Here is a 16,254-nt window from a genome sequence, read left to right on the forward strand (position 1 = left end):
TTCTTGATTGAAGAGGTACATAGTCATTGCAGTACAGCATGTTGCACGTCGATCCTATATACATTTTTATTGCAGGTCCAAGATCTGGATTTCGTGGGTTTTTTTCTTGTTTTTTTTAAATAATTAAATTTTACGTTTTTCTGTGCAAAGTATAAAATAGTGTGCGGTAAGTGCTGGCTAAACTGTTCAGAACCCTGTTTCTTCCTTCTGCTGCTTCTTGACATTTAGCATGTTGCTCTAACTGCAAGAGCAGCCTTTGAGCCACAGGGCATTTTTGCACCTGTGACGCATTTGTTAAGGCATGGTACAGTCCAAGCGCAATGGCCTGATACGCATTTTTCCTGTGGATGTGTGAACCTAACCACAGGGTCATGTAGTACAGCCAAGCCATGGTGGTGAGAGGAAAAGTGAATCCCCCCCCCCCTCCCTTTGGCCTGTCAAATCTCAGCATGTCCTGTGTGACTCAAGAAAAACCCTGTGACTGTTGTGGTACTTGGAACACTGTGTCCTTCTGCTGTGTAATCACAGTGCTAAAACCTTTCAACTGTTTTAATGTCCATTTTACTGAACCAGTATGATTCACTCACTAGTTTGAATACTTACGTAGGGAGATTGAAACTAATTATGCTTGTGCAAAGATATTAATTGTGCACAGTTTTTTAATGGCCAGTTTCTCCATGTAATACATAATAATTATGGTTCAGTTTTTTTGTTAATGACTACAACTTTATTTTCCTGTAGCATCATCGTGAGTTTTAAATAGTACAACCTAAAGCTGTACATGTTTAAAACTATTTCTAGTTTAGTAGTCATAACAACATTCCAGGTAATGCTTAAAATTAATGTAATTTTAATTGCATTTTAAGTCAAAGAATTCAAAAATGTTTTTTGAGATGTTCTGTTCGATTTCAATTGACTCTGGTTGTTGGTTCTGTGTTATTTAATGAGATGGGTGATATCTTTTTTGTAGGCATCACAGAAGAGGAAAAACAGTTCTTAACCCCTCCACTGCTGAAATTTACCAGGAGCCTTTCGATGCCGGACACATCAGAAGACATTCCGCCTCCACCTGCAATTTCTCCTCCATCGCCCCCTTACAATGCCCCAAAATCCCCCACAGCCAGGTCCTATGGCACCATCCGGCCAAGCTTCAACCAGAACTCCGCTGCTAAAGGCACTACTCCCAACCGAGGGGATGCCAATGTGGGCACTATCCGCAGGGACAAGGGCATGTACTTCCGGCAGAACTCAGAACAGTTTGAAGGTGAGGAGTACAAACAAAATGCCTCATCCCAGCAGAACTTCCGAAATCGCAGAGCTCATGTGCCTGAGAACCCGTACTCCGAGGTTGGCAAGATGGGCAACAAAGCATTATATGTGCCTGCTAAGCCAGCAAGGAGAAAGGGCATGCTGGTGAAGCAGCCTAATGTGGAGGATAGTCCGGAGAAAACGTGCTCCATCCCCATCCCCACCATCATTGTGAAGGAGCCTTCCACAAGCAGCAGTGGGAAGAGCAGCCAAGGCAGCAGCATGGAAATTGAAACATCTACACCGGATCACCCAGGTCAGTTGCGACCTGAGGACAGCCTCAACCTGAGTAACCCATTCGCGGCAGCCATTGCTGGGGCTGTGCGGGACCGGGAAAAGAGACTGGAGGCCCGTAGGAACTCCCCAGCTTTCCTCTCCACTGACATGGGTGACGAGGACCCGGTACCTACCCCAACTCCTCGTCTTCGCCATTCCAAATCCATTGATGAGGGCATGTTCAGCAACGATGAGCGACTGCGCAAACTGATGGCGCCTCCCTCATCACTCCTAGCTATTCCCCAGGGAGGCGGGAATGTGACTGACTTTAACAGTCCAGAGCCCACATTGGTGAGGGAGCCTCTTAGCACACGGACAGGCAACAGCCCCAATCTCGACAGTCCTGTTAGTTTACCTGCAGGCAAAACATACAGCACCAATGGTGGGAACTATGTGCATCCCGTTACAGGAAAGGCACTGGATCCCAACTCCCCCCTGGCTCTTGCCTTGGCTGCCAGAGACCGTGCCATGAAAGAGCAGGCCCAGCCACCCCCACAGAAGAATGAACCCCCTAAGCCTGACCTCAACAAGCCTCTATTCATTGACACCAAGTTGCGCTCCAATATGGAGCCTAGTTTTCCAGCGACAGCCACCATGGGACGGCCGGGCCAGCGTGGGGGCTTACGGAGGCAGATGACAGAAGCCAAATATGAGTTGGACTCGGCCAAGGAGGAGAAGAAGCAAGAGGAAAAGAAGAACATGTTGATAGACATTGTGGACACCTCACAGCAGAAGTCTGCTGGCCTTCTTATGGTGCACACTGTTGATGGGAACAAGCCTGAAGAGAACAACATGGCAAAGGGAGAAAGAGAGGATGCCACAGCCACCGATAGTACCCCCACTGAGCTGCGAGACCCCAACCAGCCCATGCTCAATCAGTCTTCAAATGCAACTAATCCTTCAGTCCCAAATTCCAAACCTGCCGGCCCTCACGGCAAGACGATAATTACCATTAGCTCAGTGGATGAGCCTGTGAAGCTGCCCTTCCGCATACCCCCACCACCTCTGGCTTCCGTTGACATTGATGAAGAATTTGTATTCTCAGAGCCCTTGCCACCCCCTCTGGAGTTTGCCAACAGTTTTGACATCCCAGAGGACCAGGCAGGTGCCATCGCTGAGATTCTGAAGCAAAGGACAAATGGGACAGGGGGCTCTTCCCTGACCCCTTATCACCCCCATGTACCACAGGCAGCACTAGCCAACGCTGAACTAAAGAAGCCAGCGGTGCTCTCAAACTGCATGCCTCCCAACTATCCACCACCACCACCTGAGAATTTTGAGCCCATTACTGACTCAGGCATCGAAGAAGTGGACAGTCGGAGCAGTGGGGACCCTCACCTAGAGACAACCAGCACTATCTCAACCGTGTCCAGCATTTCCACTCTGTCCTCTGAGGGTGGAGAGAACCTGGACACTTGTACGGTCTATGCAGATGGGCAAACATTTCTGGTCGACAGGCCCCCCGTCCCACCCAAGCCAAAAATGAAGCCTATCATCAACAAAAGCAATGCACTTTATAAAGATGCCCTGATTGAAGAGAGCCTTGAAGCATTTGGGATGCCGCCTCCTGCTCCGCCTCCGCCGCCTGGAGGTGCTCAGTCGGACCCTCCCAAAACCCCAACACAAAGGACCTCAAAACTCTGGGGAGATCCTCCAGAACTTAAGAGTCCACCTACCCCAGACCCCAAGGCCAATGTTATTAGTGAACTGAATTCGATCCTACAGCAGATGAACAGGGAACGGACACCCAAGTCAGGAGAAGCCCTGGATTCTCCAACTGGATCCAGGAGTAACTTCGGAACAAGGTAATCCACCTTCTTTTTGGCCTCCTTTTTCCCGTCTCTTTGCTGCCTTCTTTTTAGTAAATGGCAGAATTTGTGTTTTTTCTGCAGTTGAAATTTAAATCTCTCTGTCCCACCTCGGGTAAATCTGGGTAAGCAAGACTTGTGTGCTGACAGTTCTTTTAATGATTTATCATTCTGCTGTTTGCTTGAGTTGGTATCATTTTTAATGTATTGCTGGCTTGGAACAAAGAGCAAATCTGATGTTCATGTTCTACTGAAGTTCTTTGCCTATGGCCTTTATTATGCAAAGATTAGGAGAAGCGTGATTGTTTCAGGGGGACAGCGTTGTGCTGTTTGAGACTGAGCATGGCTAAAGACACTGCAAGTTTATTCAAGTGGAAATGTTTTGGCGTGATAGTCTGTGCTCATTTACTGTAACTACAGTTTGACTTGAACATCTGAATTTCTTTGGAAGAAAGTAATAAGTTAAATGAATACTGTGGCAAGCAAGTAGGTAGGGAAATGTCTTATCTGGGATTGCTTTTCTGCAATATTCCAATTGCATGTTCAGAGGTCACTGAAAAAGGGAGGGTGGTTTTTTAAGTAGTTTTTGAATCAGACCATCACTGTTATAGCTCCAACAAGACTAATGGTCTTGTCAATTTTTGTGAACCCAGTGTTTTATGCTTGTAAGTCACCTCAAGCTTACGGTTGTTCTGCGTGGTTCGGGTCAATGTGCACCCCCAGCGTTGTATACTGTTGCTCGAAGGAATTTGAAACAAGTCCGTGACCAATGAATTTCAACATGGTTTAGACCTCTATGAAGGCCCAGCATGTCTTCTGTGTTCAGTCCCATTAGGGCCGGATCAGTAGATTTCCCATCTGTCTCTGTTATTTTTATGTAGTTGATTAACTTTGTCTGAGTGTGTCAACGGCTCATTGACTCACAGTAATAATCACCAGCATTAATAGCCACCCATGAATGATACTTTTTGGTCCATGAACAGGACATTACTGTCAGACACCATATTGTGGGTATTGTAACTGTTTGAACTGATTGTAATGCATACTTTCTATAAAACTTAAGAACTGACCTGGGACTAATGTAATTTTACTTCAGAAGGAGCTGTTGTCATATTGAATTACGTCTAAGTTGCATGTTAGAGTGAGGACCATATCAATGTCAATAGCTGTTTTATTATTTTGAAATGTAAATGTGAATGTCAGCAGTTATGTGCGTTATTAGGTATAAAACCAGTGCCTGCCCAGACTTTAGAGCTCTTGGCTGTTTCTTAAATATGCAGTAATCTACAATGATACAATTAGTATGATGAGTCATTGTCAGTGTTTCAAAGCAGGGTGACAATCTTCACTCTTTTAACCTTTAAATGAATTATTATTTGCTTATCCATTCACATTCATGGTTAGAGTCTAATACACAGTATATTAAAGCTGCTGTTAGTAGTGTATAGGATTACTGTTTTTCTTTAAATATATGGCTTCTTCTCTGTATGCAAGTTAAGATAAGCCCTGCTTATTCTCTTAATGGGTGACCAATGCATGGCTGCTGTGGTTACCTTGAAGCTTTCCTCAAGTACGGTGAGGTTGGAACAAGGTAGGCCAAGATGGGCCGCTGCCTTCCTCCTCCCGCTCGCTATTGCACGCTTGGCCTTGTTTGTGCGCACTAATACTGCTCCCCCAGCTGAGTGGGAGAACAGTGAATCACAATCCTCAGCCTCGATGAGGAGAACAGAAATAAAACACCAGCTTGGAAAATGTGTGTGTGACAGTGTGGGGTCTCAGGGTGTGAACATGAGTGTGGATATATACACATACACTCAGTATATATATGTATGGATTTGTGTGCATACAGTTGCAGCTGTGTGTTTGTGTGTGTGCGTGCAGTTGTGTGTGATGGTGAATGTGCATGTCTGTATACATGCAGATGCATAAAGGTTAATCCATCTCCGTGCATCATGCCCATGGGGATGTCCTGAGTTGCGACTGACATTGTGAAGCACCAGTCTCTCTCTTCCATTACCCTGTTGATCTTTGTTTGTTTGTTTGTGTGTGTGTGTGTGTGTGTGTGTATGCGTGCGCACACAAGCATCTCAGCACTGCCTCTGCAGCACAGTTCATACATAGATCAAATGTTGCTATGAACAGCAAGTGAGCAGATCCGTTGCTAGGAGCAACCAATCAAATCGCCAAGCAGCTGCGTCTCAACCTGAGCAGTGGCGCACTTGTACTTTGTAGTAGTACTTTATTCCTGGCCTCTTAAATACCTTTGCTGGTATTTTCATATGTTCTGCATTGAAGCAGACTGCATTAGGTAACCTTTTTTCCAGCGCAGGTATTGGTGGCCCAAAGAGATCCAGGCCCTGATGTTGCTTTTTATGGACTTGTTTTCATGAGCCACGGTTTCCACTGATTTGGAAAAGTAAATCTGCACTATGTAAATACTTTGAGTTTAGAGTCCTCGTTCAATCCTGCTGAGAGGTGTGCCTCCCCACCGGTCAACAGCCCAGTGCCAGTGGTTGAAATGAATGCACTGCAATTTGAAACGCACACGCAGATTTTGGTAATATCTCATCAATGGTTGGGGATTGCGGGTGTGCTTTTCGTCCAGCACTTTGTACCGCTGGTCTCTGTGCAGAAGCCATTGCCTGGCCTCCATCTGCAGGTCTCCCCATCTGTCCACTAGGGAAGTACACTCTCTTGTGCCCACAATACATGCCCATGTAGTTGTGTCCAGCTGTGTGTTTGGTTGTATGTGAAGATTTTATTCCTTCCTAAATAACCATCTGCACTAGTGTCCGGGCTGAACTTGAGCAGCCGACTGAGGCTGGGCTCTAAGTACTTGTGTTCATGTTTCTTTAATTCCGTGCTCTTATGCAACATGAAAAAGGATGCTGAATTATTCACAGCTCACATGCATTTTACATAAAGAGCCCCATCCTTCACTGCTGAGGTGAGGACCCAGATCACTCCTGTCTCCTTCTACGTTTGTTTTGGTTGATATATTAAAATGAGCACAGCTCCCCAGTTGCCTCTTATTAGATATGGACAGATGGGTGCTGTACCTGGAAGGGTGTCTTCCCTGTCTCCTTGGTAGATGTCAGGAGTAGATTGAAAATGTGTTCTCTCATGATCATGGTGCTGCAGTAACCTGGGCTTTGAGGTCATATGGAGTTCTTAATCTCAATTTTAATCATATTTGTCTAGCAGTACGAAATGAAGACTTTACAATACAGGGATTTTTTTCACAGATTAGTGTGCATTCTGCCCATGAACGAAACAGTTGCCTAGCAACCTAATGATGAGAGCAGCCTTGAGGACTGGATGAATAATGTCAGTCCGATTAACACAGGCTAAACCAAAGCGCTCCAGGGTGGGGGGGGGAGGTCGGTGGGGGTTTGGGGTTTGGGGAGGTGGGGGCAGGGTGAAGCTGGATCAGAGTTCACTACCATCTCACAGTTCAATTCCTACACGTGCCCCGAATGTCCTAGAGAGAGTTATGTAACCAGATGGATGTGTTGGATCCAAAAGGGTACTGCAAAGAAGCTTGTGTGTGCGTGCGTGCTTGCGTACGCGTGATTTCGGTGGGAAGCGGGACAGGAGCGGCACTGGAGGTCAGTGCTAGCTCTTGTTTTCTGGAGAGCGCCGATTGTGGCCTGCTTGTTCCCACTGTGGTTTAATCCTCATTTTGGTCACGTTCCTGGGGCAGCTGTGCCATGTGGAGACTTGTCTCTGTGATCTTAGGCACCTGAGGGCTTGTGTGTCTGTGTGTCAGTGTGTGCAGGTCAGCTTGCAAGTACATGGCTTTTGTTGTGTAACTGAGTGTGTCTTACCACATTTTGCCATTTCTTGGCATGGGCATGTTTCTGTGCATTTCTGTATGTGCGTGTGCTTGCATGCATCCGTCTTTCTGCACGTGTCGGATGGCATCTCTCATCGTGTGCAGTTTGCCTGGCTGTTGTCGAGTTTCATACGCCGTAGCATTTGTTTAGCTGTAACAGCAGTAGTGTCAGTTGTGGAAATTGTATACATTGTATATTATGTATATTGTATATTTTCTTTTTTTATGTTAATTTAACATCTACACACAGGTTTGTCTGTATTTACACATTTTCAGTGATGTTCGTCAACATATTTTATGTATGAAGGAATATAAAACAGTCTATTGATAGTTCGAAAGTTTGAGGTTCTAGTGTGAATTTGGTAAACTGCATTGGCCTTAACCTTTGTCTTGGGAGTGACCCGCTGCTATCGGTGTTGATAGATGGACCACTTGGTTGCACTGTTGCGCTCTTCTACACAATTCTCTAAGGGCTATGATTGGCTGGGGGTGCCTGCGGGCTGCCTACTGCTCCCCCAATTGAACGTGAGCAGATGATCAATGCAGTGTAAATTGCAGTACCAATGGAGATGGCGGCTCCTGAAGAGAGCAGTTGTTTGTTACCCAAGAGGTCAGTTTGTGTGTGTGTCTTTCTGTCTCCACAGCAATAACCAATAACCTACCTTCAAAACAGGCCCAGAAAGTATGCAGAAACTACACCTAACCAAATGTCAGCAGTACTGTTATTCCCCTTGGGTAAGCAGGAGCTGGTGATGCAAAGGTGACATCCAGAAATTTTTGGGCAATATAGTTTTGAAGGTGGTGAGTATAATACTTTCATCAAGACATTTGTCTTTTGTTCCTCCTTGCCTCCTAAATGTGTTAGTTTTCCTCTCACTGTTCTGTTCCTTTCATTTCATTCTGTCATCTTCCGTTTTGCTTCCGTGATCTTCCATAAACTCTCATGATCAGAGCTTCACACTGAGAATATGTAAGTTCATGGTTTGTACAGTTTTAATGTGGAGATGTGTTCTGTATGTTGGGTTGTCACCTTCATTTTCTCTTATCACTCCATTGTTACTTCTTCGCTGTCTGGGGTTCGGTTCTAAATAGCCTATGTTGAGCTGCTGGTGGTGGCATGGTGGAGGGTTAGATATAACCACAGAGAGAAGTTCGCTGACCATGAAGAACCTCAGTGTCACAAGAGGTCTCTTCTCAATTCTACCCATGATCTTTACACACTCATTGCTTGAGTTCCGTCCTTGTGTCGTTGTGAGGTCTGCTGTGGTGGATCTTGGGTCTTGTGTTCCGCTGCCTTCTGTGGCATACACTCGCACAGGTCCTATAGTTTGAAACTTTCAGTAGTATGCTGCTGGAGATGGTCACATGAAAGCTCCTTCATGCGATCTTAATGTCTAGGCTCAAAAGTGTTCACAGTGGCATTCATAATTCACTGGAGGTGAGTTGCTGAGCTGGACTAGGGGATCATATGAAGCCAAAAGCAGAGTCCTGTAGGCACACAACATATTTGCATATTCATACAAATAACATCGTTACATTTACATTTTTTTCCAAAACAAACGCTTTTCTCCAAGGTGGTGTCTCAAAATAGATAAAAATACATTTCAGAGCAGGCAATGAGATTAAGAAACAGACATGTAATTGTTAAAGCACAGTTTGTGCAGTAACAGTTTTGGCTGATGTACATTACGTGAGGAACTATATACATACTGTATACTGTCTATAGAAAAGACACTAGGAAATGTAAAGGTGATCATGGCAGATGATGTGGTGCGACTTTGTGGATGTTAGGTGATCAGAAGAGAAGTGGGTTTGAAAGAGGCGCTTTTATGACCCTTCCTTAATGTTGAAAAGGATTCAGTCATTCTGAGGGACAGTGGGAGCTCATTCAACAACATCGACACTCAGAGAACCTACAGGCTTTTGATTTTGGGCCTCTCATGTGAGGGACCAACTAATGTCATATGTGGAGGAACATTGTTCTCTTTTTTTGTGGTGCTGAGAATGATCAGGTGCTATAGGCTTTGGGGTGCAGATCTTTTTCCCAACTCATCACCCATGAACAGAGTCTTAAACTTGATACTGAAAGCTGATTAAAGACATACCTGTAGCAGGAGGTAGTGTAGTGGTTAGAGCTACTGCCTTTGGTCACAGATCACACGTTTGAATCCCAGCTCAAGCTGCAAAGTCCTTTAGTGAGGTGTTTACCCTATTATGGCTACAGTTTTTTTTTTTTTTTTTTTTAAATTACTCAGCTATCTAAATGGGTAAATTGTGGGAAATATCTTAATATTGTAAGTCGCTTTTCTGAGGAATATGAGGCTAGATAAATAAATGTAGGTGATCATGGACAGATGGACAATTCAACACAAAGAATTCTGTGCCTATGGAGTCTATATAGTTCCTTTTCCATCTCATCGTTGTGCTGATTTTCAGCATCTTCCCATATGGTTGATTTTCAAGGAGCCTGTGTTGTAAGTGTCATCTAGCAGAATGGGATCAAGGAGTGATAAGACAAGGCCTGGGTGAGACCAGAAATTGCTGACAAGCCTGCTCTCCTTGTGTCTTTTGTCTTATCATCATCATCCAGCTTTCAGTGTGGAGATAAAGGTGTTAATAACCCAGAAAACAGATTGCTTTTTCCTTGGGCCTCAAGAACCAGATGTTAAACACAGCTCTGAAGCAAAAAAAACAGTTATGTGACATGGTGAGAATGCGCAGACATTTTTAATAATTTCTTTTTTAAGGGTTTGAACCAATTTCTGTTTCATCATGGCAGTTATCATCAATGATGGCTGTGCATTTTTAAGGCAGCTCATATGGAGGAATTATTATGTTTATGCCAGTTTTTCAGACCAGGGCACAGCCTGAGAGTGAGGACACACAAGTGTGCTGCTTCCTGTCCATGGTGTCGACACAAAGTCTGCGCTGTGTTTCGTGGGCCGCCTCTGGCAAGAAGCGTTGATGCAGAGTCACACAAGACCTCCTCATGTGTGCAGTAATGAGCTGTGTCATGTATTGTTATCACTGGGAGATGCTGACGCAGAGCGGGAGAACGTAATTAACATTAGACTCATTAATCAAGGAAGGGTGTTGGCACCCATGGCACCGGAGGTCACGAGAGGTCATCTCAGCCTTGCCCTCGTTGACAAGGGATGGTGCCGAGCGCCTTATGTTCATGCAGTTGTAGCTGCAGTCACGTCCTGAGAGCCCATTGTCTGACTGTCTTATGTTGGTTGCCACTGACCTCGCACCAAGGTGGATGGGCTGGACCAGAAGCCAGGAGTCCCTGTAACTGGAGACAGTGAAAAGACCATGTGCATGTTTAATTTGGACATAGTCTTCATCTTCTCAAGATGAGCAGCTCTTCTTTTTTGTAAATGCATGTTTAATGTGTACTGCACATATGCATCTAATCCTCCTTATTTAACTTTACGACTTCTTTCAGCATCATCGGTTTAAATATAAATTTAGAGCCAAGAATTAATCTCTATAAACAAGTTGTATTTAGGTGTCACAAGTGTCTTTTTGTTGCTTTTGCTATTATAGTGGCTGTGGAAACTGGTCATAAACACCAAGGTAGTTTTCACCCTTTGTTTGGACACTGACTGCTTTGTACTGGATACAGCATGTGATTCAGTTCTTTCCTAGGTTTCAATTAGTTATGACATTCTAATATAACTACATTTTTTTATTCAAACTTCTGCATAAGAATTTGGTCACTCTTAATGCAGTTACAAGATGATTTTATTTTATTGCAAAATGCCATAAGTGTCATAAATGTCACTGTTTACTGAACTGAAAACACATAACTAACAAATTCCTCATTCATGCATATACTTTGAATTCCTAAATGTTACCATCCAGATTGTTACTGTGTGCTTTATTTCCCCAAAACTGAGATCTTTTTAAAGTAGAGTTTTTCAGAGGTATTTCACCCATTTTAAAGACAAATGAGTCTTAATTGCCCTTAGTGTGTGCCTGTATGAATGTGTGTTTAATTGTCCTGTGATGAACCAGCGTCCTCTCCAGGGTGTACCGTCTCTTACGACTGCATCCAGTACTTCTGGAATAGTTTCTGGACCACTGAAGCCCTGAACTGGACAAGTGGTTGTTGTTAACGGATGGAGGGATAAATACCTAAAAGCTATTATGCTTTTCATTTTTTTTTATGTGTGTGTCCTCTTTAAGGTGCTTATAAAAATCTTTCTTCAGAGTAATTTTGGAAGTTAATTATTTAAACAGTTAATTTTTGCAAAAGCCAGAGCATGATTTGCTTTGTCCTGAGGAATGAGTAGAAGCAGCCCAAGGGAGGTAGGAGCTGTTCAGACCTCCTTTCCCTCAGAGATGACGCGCCACATTTTTTGAGGTTACCAGAGTAGAGTGACGGGATGAGGCTGCTGAGCAAACAGCCTGACTGCACTTCCCTCCAGTGGCAGCTCTCAGGTATAACACTGTAATGTGGACCATGGTAAAAATGGCATCCATGTGTCAGTGTGCAGCATGGCAAATTACTGTACTCAAAACATCACAGGCTTATTTCAAAGAATATTAGTAAATAGTTATTAATAGTTGTAGTCATTGATCATCACAGTTCTTAATAGTATTTATTGTGTTTCTTGTATGGACAACAGGTTTTTAGAGAAAAAGGCCTTTTGTAATTCAGATGAATTGAAATAAAGCGCAAGAGGTTCTGTAGATTCAGGACATTCTACAGTAGTGTCAGACCTCAGATGAGTTCGGGATCCTTCCTGAGCCCCTTCAAACCACCCTTTCTCCGGCTTGCCGAGTGTGTGAAATGCGCAACAAATTTACATATGCTGACAGCAAAAGGGACGGCGTGATTCCACCCAGCTGGGTTAGCCCTGATTTAAGCTGACCACACGCAAGTGGAATGAAGGGTGCGCCCGTACACACACACACACACACACACACACACACACACACACACACACACACACACACACAAAAGCAAGCGCTGTGTAGAGGGAAGGGGGTATGTTGAGCTGGAGACAGGCTCGTCACATGTAGAGTCACTAAGGTCTCCGCTGCTCCAGTACAGCCAGTAGGGTCCAGCTTTGTCGTCCGGTTCCAGTGGACAGTAGATCCCGGGGGGGGTCGGAGTTCGAGCGGACGGAACATTGGCCGAGGAAATGTTGGCGGCAGCACAGACATCTTCTGGCAATTCAGTACTTTCTGTTTAATTTCCACAGCAGTAATCTGTCCAGTAAGTCAGTCAAGTGTTGGAGAGTAAAGCCATCCAGAGCGGCGGAAGTTGGTGGATTAGTGTGTGGGGAGCCCCCCTTTGGAAATCCTCCACCTATTGTGCTTGTTGGTGCACTGGAGCATGTTTTCTGTAAGGCATGGAATATGAGCGTAGAGACCTGAAGTGTTCGCGTTCACTCTTAGTTCCAGTTTCTGTGTCATTTGGTGAGTATCCTTGTCCATATAGCCGCTTCTTTCTCTCTCATAGTATCTGTGAGGAGAAATGTCAAAAAGAAATTATTTTGAGGCATACTAAGAAAACTGTATACTTCAGAATCTTCACAGAAGTGTACTTGGATTGTTGCTCAGATAAACTGTATATCTTATACAGTTCCGTTACGCGTATGAACTGCTACGTGTGTCCTACAGTTTTGTTTTACTGTCTTAAAAAAATCCCGGGATGTTTTAATGCTAAAATACAAACTTTATCTATGAAGTATCAATTAAAATACCTTGTCACATTTTGTTTAGGGAGCAGCTGTAGCATAGTGGTTAGAGCTTCTGCCTTTGTATACAAAGGTTGCTTGTTCAGATCTCATCTACTGCTGTAATACCCTTGTGTGAGGTACTTACCCTAAAATTTCTCCAGTCAATTTAATGATTTCCCCTCTGGCCTTACGCCCTGTGTTGCCGGGTAGGCTCCGGTTCCCCGCGACCCCGTATGGGACAAGTGGTTCAGAAAATGTGTGTGTGTGTATGTGTTAATGGATAAGTAGTCATAAGTTGTTTTGTTGAAAAGTGTCAGCTAAATGAGTAGTGTATCTGAGAAATGTATTAAAAAAAAAAAAAAAAAGACTTTAGTTACACGTATGTAGTTTGTGTCCTGCCAGTTTGATGTGAGTAAAATGTGATGCAGCCAGTGCTGTGTGTGATTGTTTGTGTGTGACTGCCTGTCTCTCCTCACCTCACAGGGCCACCGAGAGTACGTCCCCAGCCTCAGGTACACAACGGAACACCATGGTCACCTTTGCCGTCCGGCCCGGCCCCAACCAGCCCATCCCCTCACCGGGCCGGCAGCCGGACAGCATGCCCACCCAGCCGCGCGCACCCAGCCCCATCATGTCCCCGCCGGACTCGGCTCCCGGCCGCGCCTCCTCGCTACCAGCTTCCGCCTCTTCGCCCACCCTGACGGACGTGTTTGGTCTGCCCACGCCCCCCTTGGCAGGTGAACGCTTCAGCCTGGGCACCGGCCGTAGCCGGTCACCCTCCCCCCTGACTCTGATCCAGGCCGTCTCCAACAAGCCTTTCGCCACCAAGCCAGTTGTCCTGTGGACCAAGCATGATGTAGCAGATTGGCTGGAGAGCCTAAACTTGGCCGAGCACAAGGACGCCTTTATGGACAATGAGATCGAGGGGACCCATTTACCAAACCTCCAAAAGGAAGACCTCATAGATCTAGGGGTGACTCGGGTCGGCCACCGAATGAACATAGAAAGAGCACTGAAACTCCTATTAGATAGATAAGAGAGGGTGAGCTTTTTCCGAAGGACTCCTGGTCTCTGTGTTCATTCACTGTCCCCCCACTTCTCTCAAGTGTGTAATTATATACCCATCATGCCCTCGTCGGGAAGTAGGAGTCATCATATCCTGAAGAACTGCGGTTTTCAAAGTAACGAGCGCAGTTCCCCAATAAGCACAAGAGTTCTCTGGAATCTGAGTGGTCAGCAGCATATGGCTCTGCCCCTGGGTGGAGCTGGAGGAGCCAGTGGAGCCAGTGGGGGATGTTCCTCTTTTTAGTGACATAACGTCTACTAGAGACTAATCGCTTTGGAATATAAGGACTTTTTAAATCAGCTTCATTTGGATGCACCCAAACCAGCAGAGCTGGGATTTCATTTTCTATCTTTGCTAGAATTTCTTCAGAGAATATTTCTTCAGAAAAAGGGGTTATATTGAGTGATGCATCAGCTGTCTAAGAAAAAAAAGTTCTGCTTCTCACACATTTCTTTGGAAAGAAGATAGACGAAATACTTGCTCAGTCATAGTCATTTCTTTCAGAGCATACGCGATCCCAGAATTGATGTTTCTACTTGAAAATAAATCACCTCTTAATATTTTGCACCTATTTCACAGCTATAGGGGCACAATTGTAGCAAGCAGTCCTTTTTGTAAGATGTCATTTGCTTTCCCTTTCTGGAATTATGGTAAATTTTGGTTTAGTTGAATTCACTATATCTATTTGAGTTGTCTGAAAGGTGTACAATGTATATTTATCATTATTGTCTTCCACACAAGTGCAGGTGAGTTGGAGTGCTGAATGCCAAGGGCCGTCCCTCTTTCACTCCACCCCCGCTGCCCCAGCCTGCCCCCTCCCCAAAGAATGTGCCAGATCACTGAGGCGAGCAGTGTTCTTCTTGAGTCCGCTTTTTTCGACATCTCTTCCTTTCGTCGAGTCTGATCTTTAACAGTAGGTCTTTCAGTCCTTCACAGAGACGTTATCTGAAGAGTGTTAATCTTTTGTTTTGAGCAGCTGGTCCTAGTAGGGCGCTTTAAAGTGTTAAGGTTTCAGAGGTGACTGTGTCAAGGGCCACAACACACACTTCAGCACCATGTTTAGAAAGTGTGAAAGCCCAGTGATGCTGTTTGTCATTTTTTTAGGCCAGAGCACCCTAACCCTAAACCGTGAAGAGAGGCGACACACTTCCTGATACCGTACTGTGCGGCTGCAGCAAGTGAGAGCTGTTCAGAGATACTCTGATTCTAAAGTGACATTCAACTTTGGTCTGTATCAATTATAAGTCAGTATAAAAGCAGTATTTCCTCTCTCACCTGCCTGTCTTTGCCATGGCTGATCGGAAAGTGAGTCCTCCTGATGGCGGAAGGCCCCAGGCTTCTGGGGAAGGTGAATAGGGGTGATGCAGGAAGCAGGTGGACAGTTATGTTTTCCCTCTGTTTTTAAATTAAAACAGGCTATCAATGTATGTCACAGGAAGGCCACCGCACCTCAGTCCTAAGATAAAGCAGGGTTACCATCCGTTCGTCTCGGGACGCATCTCTTCTCGGAAGTGTAGGACGTCGCATCGGCTTTTGACAGGCTGTCGTACATCTCCATTCTTCTTCACCAATGATCGGGGCTTTTTCAGTTTCTAACATAGCAGGATGCATATATTGGAAATTTCTTGTTTATTTTCTCAATTGGTTTTGGTAAAAAACCAAGAAAAGCCAGAATATGTATTTAATATGACACATTCCCAAGTGTATGTAATCTGTTACAAATGAAATTTGTAAAAGAAAGTGTATTAGAATGTAGACACATTGCTTCTGAAACCAGTGTTGAACCTTCTTGCAAGGACTTGGTGTTAATTGTCCTTTAATCAATATTAATTAATTTCTGCTGAGTTCAGACCCACAGATACTTCTGTGAGCACTTACAGGAACACGTGTAGTTTTGGCATCTAAGACTAAGTGTTTGGGAAAGTGTTTTCAGAAATATATATATATATATTAAGAAAGTATAATTTATAAATTGCTAAAGGCTTTAACAAGAGAATTGAAAGGTTTTAGTAAAAATTTTAACTTTACTTAACCTTACTGTTGTGGATCCAACTTCAGAGCACAATAAAGCAGTCCCAAAACTGATGCGATCAGAACTGTTCTTTGAAAGCAAATGAGGTTGAAAGTGTTTGTGTTCCGTTTTCCAGATCAGTGCCAACGGGGGTCTCGCCTAGGGCTCCCCTCCCTCGCTAGGGGCCGTCTGCATTGGAGAGCTCAGGGGGGTCTGCTCTGTGAGCGCCACCCGCCACGTGCATGAGGAATGTCCCT

At 44.6% G+C, this 16,254-nt stretch overlaps 1 protein-coding gene across 5 annotated transcripts in view; it reads left to right on the forward strand.

Moving 5' to 3' along the window:
- Positions 1-16,254, forward strand: part of shank2b (SH3 and multiple ankyrin repeat domains 2b) — a 157,879-nt gene extending 141,625 nt beyond the window's left edge. For all 5 annotated transcript variants that reach the window (XM_029256178.1, XM_029256179.1, XM_029256180.1 and 2 more), the window contains 2 exons: positions 971-3,389; positions 13,404-16,254. In XM_029256178.1, the coding sequence (XP_029112011.1) occupies positions 971-3,389; positions 13,404-13,956 (2,972 nt within the window). In that variant the 3' untranslated portion in view covers positions 13,957-16,254. The remainder of the gene's footprint in view (positions 1-970; positions 3,390-13,403) is intronic.

This window comes from Scleropages formosus, chromosome 11 (assembly GCF_900964775.1).
Source record: "Scleropages formosus chromosome 11, fSclFor1.1, whole genome shotgun sequence".
NCBI classification, from domain to species: Eukaryota; Metazoa; Chordata; class Actinopteri; order Osteoglossiformes; family Osteoglossidae; genus Scleropages; species Scleropages formosus.